Here is a 14183-nt window from a genome sequence, read left to right as displayed (position 1 = left end):
CCATACCGCCCCCTAGAGGTTGGGAATGCTACTGCGGGAGAATCACTGCTACCTGCTGTCCCTGGCCGCCCCCTAGTGGCGAGGAGGACCACCGCTGATGACACCCTGCTGTCTGCGACAGGCGTGGGACATCAACAGTCTTTCGCTGCGCTGCCGCCAATGAACCACCACCACTGGTAACCACACCCAGAACACCCTGCAGCCATGCCTAGGACACCAGCCAAGCTTCCTAAGTACAATGGGCTGACGCAGCTAGAGCCATATCTCTCTCAAGTGCAGCTAGCAGCATGGCACGGCAGCTGGAGCAACGAAGAAGCTGCCACTCACCTGGCCCTTGCACTCCTCAAAAGGGTTCCACACCACAACCACACAACGTCAGGATGGCAGACATCAAGATGGCTGACTATGATGAGGAAGAGGCGGAGGTTGAAGAGGTTTATCAAGTCCAGCCTCCTCCTCCTCTCAGCGGTGGCCTCCACCCTCCAGGCGTCGTCCACCTCGACAACCAGACCGCTGTTACCGATGCGAGGAGCCTGGCCATGTTGCTCGAAATTGCCCAGCCCCTGCACCAAAGACCAGGGCCACCCACCATGCGGGAAACGACAGTGGAGTGGCTCAGTGAGGGGACTAGACTCTAGTCGCCAACCCCTCTCCAAGGCCAGTATGCACTGGTCGGCTTTTTCGGTCACACCAAGGGACTGTACCTGATTTGCCAAACCGATGGCCAACGCTGCCGGGCCCAGGTAGACACGGGGTCTACCATTTCCTTGGTGCGGCCTGGAATCCTCCCAAGCACTATCGGCCCCCTCCCAAAGGCGTGGTCCCCAACTAACATTCAGCTGATGACAGTGACAGGAGAGAGAGCAGACATGAGAGGGAAGAAGGGACTGAGAATCCAGGCTGGAAGCCTGGTGCTGGTGCACGAGTTCTGGCTCGCCAACATCCGACACCCGTGCATCATTGGACTGGACTTGCTGAACCGTTGGAAGGCACTTGTTGATGTGTCCGGGGTTTACGATTACGATTACCCTTGGCACAGAGACCCTGGCACTTCAGTCTGGCCAGCGGAAGAAGAAGCACCCCAATAACCAACGCACCAGCCACCAAGCAATGGCTGCTCTGCAAGAGCCAGGCCACTGTGCATCACCACCTGCCAGCACACCCACCATCACCCCTGAACAGCCACAGCCCTCCACAGCCCCTATGACGGAGCCTGCTGTTCCTTCCACTGAGACGACCGAGGCCATACACAACTTGTGGAAACGCAGCAGAGATGGCCTTAACCCACAGCAATGCCGCGAGCTGAAACAACTCCTTGAGGACTACATGGACATCTTTGGTGCAAGAGACGAAGACTGCAGGCATACGGGTTTGGTCCAGCATGCTATCGACACCGGCTCCGCCAAGGGCATAAATCTACGCCCTCATCGGCTGAGTCTTGCCAAACGGCAGGCGGCGGAGGACAAGATCCGCGAAATGTTAGCTGCGGGAGTAATCGAGCCCTCCGACAGCCCATGGGCAACCCCAGTTGTCTTGGTGAGAAAGAAGGACAGCAGCTAGCGTTTCTGCGTGGACTATCGACTCCTTAATGCCACCACAAGGAAGGACTCCTACCCACTCCCACGCATCGACGATGCCCTTGACTACCTCCTGGGGACCAGCTGGTTCAGCTCCTTAGACTTGCGCAGTGGCTACTGGCAGGTGGAGCTGGCCCCAGATGCAAGACCAAAGACTGCCTTCACCATCGGGCAGGGTCTGTGGCAGTTCCGTGTCATGCCCTCGGGCTTTGCAATGCACCCGCTACGTTTGAGCGGCTGATGGAGAGGGTGCTGGCAGATGTACCCCGGAGCCGCTGTGTCGTGTACCTCAACGACTTGTTAGTGCATGCCAATGACTTTGACAGGGCCCTGTCAAATCTACGGGAGGTTTTCACCACCATCCGGCAGGCCAGGCTGCGGCTGAACCCTGCAAAGTGCCGCCTGCTGACAAGGGAGACAGAGTTCCCCACGACTGGCCCACCCCAGCTAACATCAGCGAGCTGCGAAGCTTCCTGGGCCTGGCGTCGTACTACCGCCGCTTCATCAGAAACTTTGCAATTATCGCCAGCCCACTTCACCGCCTGACCGACAAGGGCCGACCATTCGCCTGGGACACTGCCTGTGCTGCAGCCTTTGCTCAACTTAAGAAGACCCTCACGGAGGCCCCAGTCTTGGCCTACCCTGATCCTTAACAACCCTTCATCATGGACACAGATGCCAGCCATGTGGAGATCGGAGCTGTCTTCTCCCAGCAGGCAGAAGATGGGGAGCGTGCAGTAGCCTACTTCAGTCGTGCCCTGAGTCGGGCAGAAAAGAACTACTGTGTCACCCGACGCGAGCTGTTGGCAGTGGTCGTGGCACTACGACACTTCCGTCCATATCTGCATGGCAGCCACTTCCTCATCCGCACAGACCACGCCTCACTCACATGGCTGCTAAACTTCAAGCACCCTGAAGGTCAGGTGGCCCGCTGGTTGGAGGCCCTCCAGGGCTACAACTTTGAGATCCAGCATCGGGCGGGGCGACATCACGGCAACGCTGATGCACTCTCCAGGCGCCCCTGTGCAGCATTGGAGTGTCGGTACTGCCAGCGGCAGGAAGAACGGGGCCAGCTGACAACAGTGGTGGCAACTGCCGACCTTTCTGCCAATGAAGAGGGGCTGCTCCCATTTACTACTCAGCAGCTGAGGCAGCAGCAGGAGACAGACACCACCCTGGCGCTGCTGCGAGGCTGGCTGGAGGTGGGGCAATGCCCTGCATGGACAGAGGTGTCAGGCGCTGGGGACTGAGGTGAAGGCCTACTACTCCCAATGGGGCAACTTCGAGCTCCACAACGGTTTGGCCTACCGGAGATGGCAGGCCCCTGGAAGAGGAAATGACCTCCTGCAGCTTCTAGTGCCCCAGGCGCTTCACTCTCAGGTTCTCCAGACCGTCCACGGCTCAGTAGGAGCGGGGCACTATGGGAACACCAAGACCCTTAACCGCCTCAGGGGGAGGTTCTACTGGCCTGGCTGCCGACGAGATGTAGAGATACATGTGCACTGCTGCGACCTCTGCACCGCCCAAAAAAGAACCAACACGGCACTCTCATGCCCCTCTGCAGCAGTACTTAGTGGGAGCTCTGATGGACCGAGTGGGAGTGGATATCCTTGGGCCCTTCCCGGTCACTGATTCTGGCAACCGGTATGTCCTTGTGGCCATGGACTACTTCACGAAGTGGCCCGAGGCATATGCGGTGCCAGATCAGAGCGCCCCCACGTCAGCAGAGAGGTTGGTGGAGGAGATGTTTGCCCGTTTCAGGGTCCCTGCCGAGCTACACAGTGACCAGGGGCGGAACTTTGAGTCCCAAGTCTTCGGTGAGGTCTGTCGACGGCTTGGGGTGAACAAGACGAGGACGACGACGCTTCATCCTCAAAGCGATGGGCTGGTGGAGCGTTTCAACCGCACCCTGGCCACCACCTCACCAGTCAACACCAGCGTGACTGGGACCGCCACCTGCCCTTAGTCCTGTGGTCCTACCACACTGCAGTCCAGGAGTCCAGCTAGTGCACGCCTGCTGCCCTTATGTTTGGGCGTGAGCTCCGGACACCAGTTGACTTGGTGTTTGGCACCCGGCCTGAACCCGAGATTGCTGGGGGAAAAGAAATGGACTACTTTTGTAGACTGAGGGATCGTCTTCAGGTGGTCCATGACTACTCCCGCCAGGCCCAGGCCAACGCTGGGGTACGACAGAAGAGGGCTTACGACACGCGATGTCAGGGGCAGGCCTTTGTACCAGGGGACAAGGTATGGCTCTATTGTCCTGTCCGCAAGAAGGGGGTTTCTCCCAAGCTCCGCAGCCGCTGGCAAGGGCCTGGGGAGGTGTTGGATCGACTGTCTGAAGTGGTGTACCGGGTGCGCATGCCCGGCCAGGGGCGCAAGGTGGTGCTGCACCGGGACAGACTCTCACCTTACCGGCCCCTTGCCCCATCTCTAGTTGGAGAGGGGGACAGCAGTATCTGTCCGCAGGCTGATCAGAATGCCTCTCCTCCTGTTGCACCTCCTGTGAGCCCCAGACGGCCTGCTCGACAGCGGAGACAGCCTGGACATTGAGGGACTTTGTATTGAGTGATGGGGTCCCCGAGGATGGCTGACCCCTCAGGTGGGGGCTATGTAGCGACCAGAGGAGGGAGACATCATTCTAGTTGAGCTAGTTAGCACAAAGACTGTTTATGGTTAAAAGTCATGTTTTAGTGTTGTTATGTGCATGTTCACTTGCCTTCTGTGGTTTCTAGTGTGTGTGTTACTGATAATAGTGTCAAGTTCATGTTAACTTTTACTAATACTTTAACCACCGCGACTGAGTATCTTAGTGTGTTTGCTATGTCTGGCCAGTATTCTAATATTGAGTGTTCATGTCTGATTCTAAATAAATACAGTACACCTTGTGGTCGTGCGGTGTAAGGGACGCAAGGGTTGTAAATTAAGTAAGGGATAATGTATTGTCCGCCGGTAATTATCAGAAAATAAGTCCCGACAGGGAGAACAGAACCCCGACGCGCAGCGGAGGGGTTTTGCTTCGACCTGAAGGGACTTATTTTCTGATAATTACTGGCGGACAATATATTATCCTGCTTATTACACGGCTACTTGCCAAAACGAGAAAAGAAACACAATGGGTCTTTAAAATTATTTTGCTACCGTTTCGTGTCTATTGCTGACAAAATAAATAGTTCGCCACACAGATAGAACTTGACAGTTTCAGGTGTTGCGTGGCAACGTCTTACTAGCTTACTTTCCCTTTCAATGAAATTCCATTGCAATAAGCGAACAGACGTCTTGCGGAGGGATATGAAAGACGTTAATCAACCCGTTGCCATTGACAGCGGTGATTATATACTTTGCCGGTGATTTGTGTAGATTTAACATAGGCCCGAACGTTGGGAAGGCCCATTCATGTGAATGGAACTTTCTGCAGCACTCTGAAGAGCCGTGTAATAAGATAATCTTTCCGTGAGCGCTCGCCACAATACTTTTAATTACTTTTTCTGCTGTTAGTGAATGTGTGTGTGTGTATGTTGTCTGTATGCTACTGTGACCTTGAATTTCCCCTAGGGATCAATAAAGTATCTATCTATCTATCTATCTATCTATCTATCTATCATTGAAATGCTGTTGTCTCTCTGAAAGGCTCCTTTATCTTGGTAAGATCTTATCCATCTTTTTCAGCGCTGTCTATTGATTCCTGTCACTTTCTATTTGCATGATGGCCTGACAGTGGTAATGCCATTAGCACACCTTGGGCCTCCGCACAGAGACCTCCATAATTAAAACGCCCCTAACGACAGCCATTGCTCTGCACCCTTTGGGTAAATGAACGATAATAATATGAAATCTAATCTGGCCAGAGATGAATGGGGTGGAGGCCAGGCAGGGATTTGCTTAATAAAAAAGCAATCATTCAGCTTAATCTAAAGGCTGTGAGGCCTCTTTGAAGGTGAAGATCGTGGCTCCAGCAGTGCTATGAGGAGACCCCGACTGTGACATGGATGAGGGAAAGACAGGGCTGTGGTGGGGAAAGGCTTTGCCAAGATCTCTTACATAATGGGAGATTGTCAGCATACTGAGCACACTGTTTACTCCATTACTTATTATTACGCTTGCCCTGCAGTGGAAAATATTACCCACAAATAGGCCACAATTCCAGCCCCATATATATCTTGTCTGATTTCACTCTGACACAAAACTAACAGTTGATGGGATGCATATTCAGTTATAAATTTAATTTCATCAATCAATTTACTAATCTAGAATAACACTCAATTAATTTTACCAATGTTATTTTCTGGACTGACAATCAAGTCATGTAATCCAAGAACATATTGACCGTATCACAGCACAGTAAACTACTAAATGCTTAGTTGAGTATTTAGGGTTGCAAATGTCATAATCTTTAGATTTCCATTTATGTTGGCAAATAAAGCTCTTATTAATAATGCATACCAAAATCAAAGCATAGAATGTGATTTTGGATAATATTTCCATGTCAGTAGTATGGTTACAAAAGAAACAGTTTAGTGTTTTTCTCTTGGTTCAATTCATTTCAATTTTATATATTGAACTGCTGTAGTCTTGGGGCATTTTACAGAAATTGAGGCCTAAACCTCCCAGTAGCAAGGTCAAGGAAACAGTGGACAAGGAAATATGTGCTTTTTACAAACCAAGAGGCCTTGAGCATCCGCCTGAAGCCAGCCTTGAAGAGACACAGGAGCACAGAAAAGTGACAACATGAAGGATGGACAGAGGCAGTGGCCTTACATGCACATAACACACACACAAACAGGCACACACACACACACAAACACACACACACACACACACACACACACACAAACAGGCACACACACACACACACACACACACACACACAAACAGGCACACACACACACACACACACACACAAACAGGCACACACACGCACACAGGCAAACAGGCACACACACACACACACAAACAGGCACACACACACACACACACACACACACACACACAAACAGGCACACACACACACACACACACACACACAAACAGGCACACACACACACACACACAAACAGGCACACACACACACACACACACACACACACACACACACACACACACACACACACTGTCTGCTGATATGTATGTTGATCATACACATTCCTCCAAAGGGCTTGACACATTACCTCAGGCATGGCTCCTGGAACTGCTGTAAGTAAGTTTAGATACTTAAATGTGCAGTTATAAAACTATAAATGCCTAAATAGGTAAAAGCAGTAATTAATCATGCATCAGGTAAATACATCAGGTTCTTGCATTAAGGCAATATGTCAGGCTTGTTGGGTTAGTGGTAACTTTGGAGTGACATATACCAGAGTCCTTAGGCAATTCCCCCATTTGCGACCATCTTGGTAGCGGCTTCGGGCAGCTATTTTGAAAGATCAGGCTCCTATTCAAATGAATGGGGAGTTATACATACATGGAGATTTATACTGTTCAATTTAAATCTGATATCACCCAGTCAGAGACCCAGTCAGACCAATGGTAGGAAAAATCATGAACAGAGTTTTATTTACAATGATGCGCATCATTACTGGTCTTACTCCCAGTCCCTGGTGTTCGTAAGACAAGTGTTCAAATCAACAAGACAAATTAATTCATAATACTAAATATAGTGCATTAAAATTGTCATCATACTCATATAGAACTTGTAGTGTAGGCTACTGTCTGTAAACAATAGGTACATTGTCTACGTGTTTTCGTTAGGAAACATCAGTCAGCATAATGTAAACTTCCACAGCTATGCAGATGATACCCAATTGTATATTTCTGTGGAGCCAACTAAACAAGATGGCATTTGCTCTCTTATCACATGCTTAGCCTCCATTAATCAGTGGACGAGAGCTTGGGCAGCCTCACTGATCTCCTAACAACCCTAGGTGCATCTTAGATACAGAGATAAGCCAAAGTGCCATAGTGCGGCCTTCCTATTTCCTATTATAAGTACTGTTGTATCTATCTCCTTACCATCCCGTGAATTCTAACTCTAAATCTCTGATGTTTTATTTATTGTTTTGTTTGTTTGTTTGTTTGCATTATTATTATTTTTTTCTTATTTATCTTTTTCTCTGTTATTGTGTTAAGTTCTCCAAATATAAAGGACTTTGAGCTGCATTCTCTGTAAGGTGCTCTACAAATAAATAAAACGTATTATTGTTGTTATGATTATTATTATTATTATGATTATTATTATTAATAATAATAATAATAAGCACTGTGTATGTATATTATCTGTTGTATTGTATAACATATTTTTTCTCTAAGGCCAGAGAGTTGCCAACAGCCAAATCCACATTCTTTGTATGTGTGTGTAAACATACTTGGCCATTATAGCACAATTCTGATGGTTCAATGACATTTTGGGGAGAGTGTTGCTATATGGCAACACAGTATTAGACTAATTAATGTATAACAACTATTACAGCGGATTATATTAGAACAGTTTGTAACATTTAGACATTCCTGGCATACTATAGATATTATCAATCTAACATAAAAAGTTAGGAAATGGATCTATGCTGAATAGAAGTTAGGTGTGTATTCACATTTTGTGTAATGTGCCATTATTTACAGAAACATCCCAAAATATTCTGATACTAGGGTGATTTCTGACATATTTCACACAGATGAGAATACAGTGATGCAGTACTTTCTTGCATCAATCTTACTTATTTAACCCATTCTACCATTAGCTAATTTATGAAAGATCTATATCTTAAATTCCTAAACGTCCAATCCTACTTCTCTAAAAAGTGATATTGACGTAGGCCTACCATAAGAACGCTCTAATAGTGCCAGTGCTTGTCAACGCCACGCCAGGAAGTTACATAATTTATAGTTTTTTTGTTTGTTTTTGCAGCCAATGCGTCATGCGAAAGCAGGTCACTGTCGGTATCGAATTTGTGTGTGGAGTTGGAAGAAACGCCAATACCAGCACCCTGATACTGCAACAGTACAGATTCGGACAGATACCGATGACGGGACAGTAAAGTTGCAGTTGTAGGCACAGCACACTGCTGTCTCCTCTGCTGGTATAATTTCCAGCCAGCGGGGGTGTGGTTTTGACATCACTATAGCACCAAACTGTAGTACAGCATTAGCGAGGCTGGCGGTCTGTCTCAGACATGCAGTCTCGGCGAGGGCAATTTAAAAGCGCGTCACAATATTTTGTACTGTCAAACAACGTCTAATCACCAGCTATAGGATATTAAACAACGCTCGGACGTTCTCGCAGTAACCCACCTAAAGGTACGTTGAGAGCGCATTACCACTTTTCAGTTGTCTGTCTCCATAGAACGTCAGTCTCGACTTTGTGCATGCTGCGCTGAAGTTGGCGAGCGGTCGGTCACGCTTAGTAAGTAATTCATCCGCATGTCGTATCACATGAAGGTTGATGTACAGACTATAGAAGGCTATGCGAACAGACCTCGCGTTGATGTGGTCAAGCAAATTTAATCTGATAGCCCTGTACTGTTAGGTATCAGTGATTAGAGATTACACCCACATGCTCCAAAATTGCTGTCCTCCATATTGAGATGAATGGTGATGAGCTCCTTGCCCATATACTGTTAAATCGAGAAGAATGACTTGAATAATGATGATAATGATAATAATAATAATAATAATAATAATAATAATTTTCAATCTTTACTTTTTCTATGTTTAGGTGCTCAGGAAACTCAAGGATTTTTTTAATATATCAACATGGCAGTTTTATGCTAACTGTCTGACTAAGGTGTGTTTGCTGTGAATGCCCATGAGACTGGACAAAGTTGCTAGTCTTTGCCTGAACATTTTCGTGAGAAGACAAAGTGACAGTTTTGCAGGCTAGCCAAGCATCACGCCACAGTCTGGTGATCACTGTCCTGAGTCGGGGGTGGCATCCACCTCCCCCCACTGAGTCCCTCAGCGACCCTCTCGCCATTCCAAGGTGCCACAGTCGCCGCCAGCGACTGTTAGCGTGACCACTGGATTACACAGACCACAGAAATCTCCAGCAATCCCCCCTTTTGAGCTTTGACTGTTTGAGAGTGAGCTGTGTGGAGGACCAAGCCCAGGACGTCTGCATAAACGGCCCGGTCCTCCTCCCCAGTTTAGCTCCGACATACGGTGCTGTTTCACACCTCTAAACACGCATGGGCAAAAAACTCAACAAATGCTAACCCATTCTCAGGACGCAACCCAGGGACTAATAGACTGACTCACAAGGGTGTTTCGATTTGTGGCTGATCATTTTTTTTCTGGGCTGTTTGTTTCTGCTTGGTGAGAAAAGCAAGCAGAGTCAGGAACGTGTGCAGTACCAACACCAGTGTCAGTGCCCGTGTGTGTGTGCCAGACACAGATCATGGCATCTGACAGCATTCAGTACCGGGCACTCTTTGAGTACAAACGCCAACGTGGAGACGATATCTCGCTCCAGCCTGGGGACATCCTCACTGTCAACAAGGTGTCCCTCCTCTCGCCCGACTTCCAGGAGAGGGAGGAGCGCAGCCCCAAAGGCTGGCTGCATGGCACCAACGAGAGGACCAAGGAGAAGGGCGATTTCCCCGGGACCTTTGTGGAGTATGTGGGGGTGGTGCGCGTTAGCCCCCCTGGCACCAAAACCTGGACCAGGCCCGTCCCTCCAACTCCAGGAGGGGCCCAGACCCCCGTGAGCCCCCAGCCACCTGGGGCCTCAGCGTCAGCAGGTGAGTGAGGCCCTGACACGTGTCGTGTGAGCGAGCAGAACCCCCGGTCTGTTGCGTGTTATGGAGATACAGTATGTTCTGGTCAGTGTTTCAGTGCATGTGACTAAGCAGCCCTAATCACAGCCAGCTGGTAGAGAAGACCTTTGCTTGTTATGATTTGAATGCCATGACAAGCAATCAGACAGGAAGTTGGAAGCCAACGGTAAAGTTAGATCAGAGCGAGAGGTCTGAGCTGTTGACTCACCCGTCATCAGCAGGGGCGTGCAGTCCTTCCCAGTCATGTTCCATTGGAAGGGGAGTGATGACAGCTTTCTTAGTCCCAGTCAAATTCCATTGTTTTGACATGAAGGGTCTGGAACCCTCAAGAAGTGTGTGACAAACACATTATATATATATATTTTTTTTTTTCATTTCTGTGTCAGGGGTTTGTTTAATTTCCTCAGAGCTTAGGAAATTTCCAGAGCTAAAATTCAAAACAGTAAACATCAAGGACAATAGTAAAGAAACTATTTGTTGAGACATATGGCTTCAAATGACCTGTTTTCCTTGTTTATGAGGCTTGTTTTTTGGCTGTCTGTGTGTGTGTGTGTTAGCGTGTGTGTGTGTCTGGTTTGCCAGGCACAGGGAGGCGTGGTGTGTAGCCTGTGTTTGTGGGTGTCCACATGCTAACTGGGTCAGACAGCTAGCTCAGCTGCCCCGAGACTGCTGTTCTTTCTAATTGTCTGGCATGCTTGAGCCTTTTATTGTGGCGAAATTGGTCTGTTTTTAATGCTATTTATGATCTTTATTCACACACAATCCTTGTTTAGTGGTCTTGCTTTGCGTCTTTTGTTTTGGCAAAGCACTACAGATGGTGATAAACAACTCTCAAGCCTTCCTCCTTAGAGGAGCGAGGGAGAGATTGGTCTCATCCTGAATTATTAATCACTTGTGCACAGGGTGGCTGACACACTACCCTTAGCCCGCCACACAACAGTGTGGGAATGGGGCTCTGAAGCCTGTTTCACGTGCTTGTCCTCTGTAAGTGCTAACAGACATGGGAGAGATCACACGCCTTCTGCTCCACAGCTGCAAACTCAATGGATTATAAGCTACAGAGTCATTGCAGTGCCATAGGATGGGTCCAAAAGCTCACTTTCGGTCTCTTCCCTTTGTTTCTCTTCTTCATCTTCATCTGTCACCCTGGCGCTGGGAATGGAGCGCGTGTGGATTAAGTTAGAGGGTTCCCAGAGAGCTCCTCTCCTGGTGATTGAATTATAGGTGCTCCACGAACGTCAGATGAAAGAGATTAGACGGCATGTATTATGTATGCGGTTGCCCCGGCCCGGTGCTTTCTCACTCCTGGGTTCGGTGGATCCACCGTTAACCAAGTCAACGAGCCATTAGAAGACGCCCAGTCAGAAGGAATCACAATCAGGACCACTCATCATGGGCCCTCTAATCACGGACATATAGCCAAGCCAGACTGGCAGCAGCTTGTTAGTGTAAATGTTGTTCTGTACTATTAGAGGAGGTCTCCACCTTGCTTTGTGGCTTTCCCACAGGGCCATCAATTAGCAGTGCCTGCAGCTCACTGATGACAGCAGTTAATGAATGCAAAGCGATTAGCTCCACATATAGGCAGTTTGGGAGGAGCAGATTTATCTAATCACAATGCATTCAGTTCACCGCTAAGATAATTAGGTAATCATATATCTGTTTTGGTTTGCAGCAGCAAGGTGTAATCTACAACCTTGAATGTATTAACGGTGATATCATTCTGAATCAGGTGTATAAGCTGCTTAGCCTAAGGTGATGATTTATACAGTTCTTTGTGATGATAGAATTGGGACCTGGAACTGTCAAAATGTGTTATTTCTTCCAAATAAATGCAGGAGGCTTTGGGAATTTTAATTCATCAGTGAATTTGGGAATTTTAGTTCCTCAGCTTTTACTTGTCGGGGCAGCCGTGGCCTACTGGTTAGGGCTTCGAGCTTGTAACCAAAGGGTTGCCAGTTCGATCCCCGATCCAGTAGAAAAAATGTGGGCAGGGGGAATGGTTGAGCACTGCTCTCCCATGCTCACATCCACAGCTGAAGTGTCCTTGAGCAAGGTACCTAACCCCTCACTGCTCCCCGAGCGCCGCTGTAGCAGGCAGCTCACTGCTCCGGGTTAGTGTGTGCTTCACCTCACTGTGTGTTCGCTGTGTGTGTTTTATTAATTCCCAGATTGGGATAAATGAGACCAAATTTCCCTCAGAAGAGTACAGTATTTATATATACTTATACTTATACTTAGATGTTGGGTTTGATTTTGTTGGATTGGAACTGCTCTGTTTTGGCATCCATGATGCTTGGTGCGAATCCATCGTCAATCAGCATCCAGAATGGAGGTCTGGCCCGGCCAGACAGCCTCATGTCACCCTGTGGGGTGCTCAGCCTTCTGTCCATCACTCGGCCTTCTGTCCAATGACACCCTCCTGACTCACCAAAGCCCCCGCCCACGTCCTGCAGGTGTCCTCCTGCTGCTGGTCAGACGACTTCTCTCTGCCTCACAGTCCACTACTGTGCTGGTCCCAAAAATAGAATGAGAAAATGACGTGTGTCCTCTCCAAAACACACAAACACACACACACACACACACACACACCAGTGTTTCCCACAGAATTGGATTCAATTTGTGGCGGTAGCTGACTTGGACAACGGGGGGGGGGGGGGGTATGCTAAATTCGACATCCAAACAGTATTCTAACGTTTTGAGATACTGCTTGATTTCATAACTTAACTTAGTTTAGTCTCTTCAATGAAGCCTACTATGTTGTGATAAGACCTTAGCAGAGTTCACTTCAATGCAGCAGTTTTTAACAAATTTGCGCAGCATGGTCACGATGCTAAGCGGATTTAATAGCAATTTAGCCAGACATCTTCTATGCAATGCTTCTATGTCTCAATCGTGAATATTTTGTTAAATGCACATGCAGAGGAGTGGCAGCGGGCTAGAGAGAGCGGGGCGGGGCAAGGAAAGGCTGCGTGTGTAAAAAGCGCAGCTCAATGGCAATGCAAGGATTTGACCTTATATTTAATTTAAATTAAATTAAATTAAATTAAACATAGAATATTAATCTGTGGCGGCCGATTTTTATTTCGTGGCGCCCCGCCACAGATTAGTCAATGTATGGGAAACACTGCACACACACACACCAACAACAACAACCGCTGACACCCCATTAGCACCAAAGACTACATACATGTTCCACAGCGGATGCGAGGCATACAGGGCGGCCGTGTCCCGTGGGTGCTGCTGTGCTTGGTCAGGGGGCTTTGAGAGTGAGCGTGTGCACTGTCCCCCAGGCCGTCCTGCTCCTGCTGCAGCACACTGGGAATCAGCAGCCGGCCCCGTCAGCGCCCGCCACACTGGAGCTGAATCTCTAATAGCCTTGTTTTTATGAGGTCAGCCAACTCCATTTCAATCTCTCTCTCTCTCTCTCTCTCTCTCTCTCTCTCTCTCTCGCTCTGCTCCTCTCTTCTTTTTCTGTAATGCAGCAATATCACCCCTTTGCCTTTTTCGCTTATTCGAATTCTCTCTGTTCTCTCCATTCTCTGCCATGGTGACATTTGCATCCTGCTCACCTCCACATGGACCTGAGCTCTTTTTCCCGGTGTCTTCTTCCTCTTCTGCCCGGCATTATCCCAATCTCCAATTATTTTTCCGAGGCAAGGGTTCAGCTTCATCCATCACGTCGCCGAGTCCACCCATTTGTTTGCTGTAAATGCTACAGGCATCATCTCGCCTGTCTACCCCATGGCCTATAAATCAGTAATAAACAGGCTGTGCCACGCTGTGATGTGGGAGCAGATAGCAGCTCATTAGCTGCTTCTGGATTCCCTGGCTTCCCCCC

At 48.5% G+C, this 14183-nt stretch overlaps 1 protein-coding gene across 1 annotated transcript; it reads left to right on the top strand.

Moving 5' to 3' along the window:
• The first annotated feature begins 8809 nt into the window (after positions 1-8809).
• LOC143117483 (phosphatidylinositol 3-kinase regulatory subunit alpha-like) lies at positions 8810-13716 on the top strand. The gene is made up of 4 exons (XM_076279231.1): positions 8810-8867; positions 9286-10306; positions 12799-12815; positions 13636-13716. Exons 2-4 carry the CDS (start codon positions 9964-9966, stop codon positions 13714-13716), a joined length of 441 nt encoding a protein of 146 aa, XP_076135346.1. The 5' UTR covers positions 8810-8867; positions 9286-9963.
• The last annotated feature ends 467 nt before the right edge of the window (positions 13717-14183 follow it).

Source organism: Alosa pseudoharengus, unplaced genomic scaffold (assembly GCF_046254945.1).
Source record: "Alosa pseudoharengus isolate Yale_2024_CS ecotype anadromous, Long Island Sound unplaced genomic scaffold, YU_APseudo_1.1 YU_APseudo_1.1_scf_11, whole genome shotgun sequence".
Lineage (NCBI taxonomy): Eukaryota > Metazoa > Chordata > Actinopteri > Clupeiformes > Clupeidae > Alosa > Alosa pseudoharengus.
Note: the sequence above shows the minus strand (reverse complement) of the source record. Positions and strands in the feature narration are given on the sequence as shown.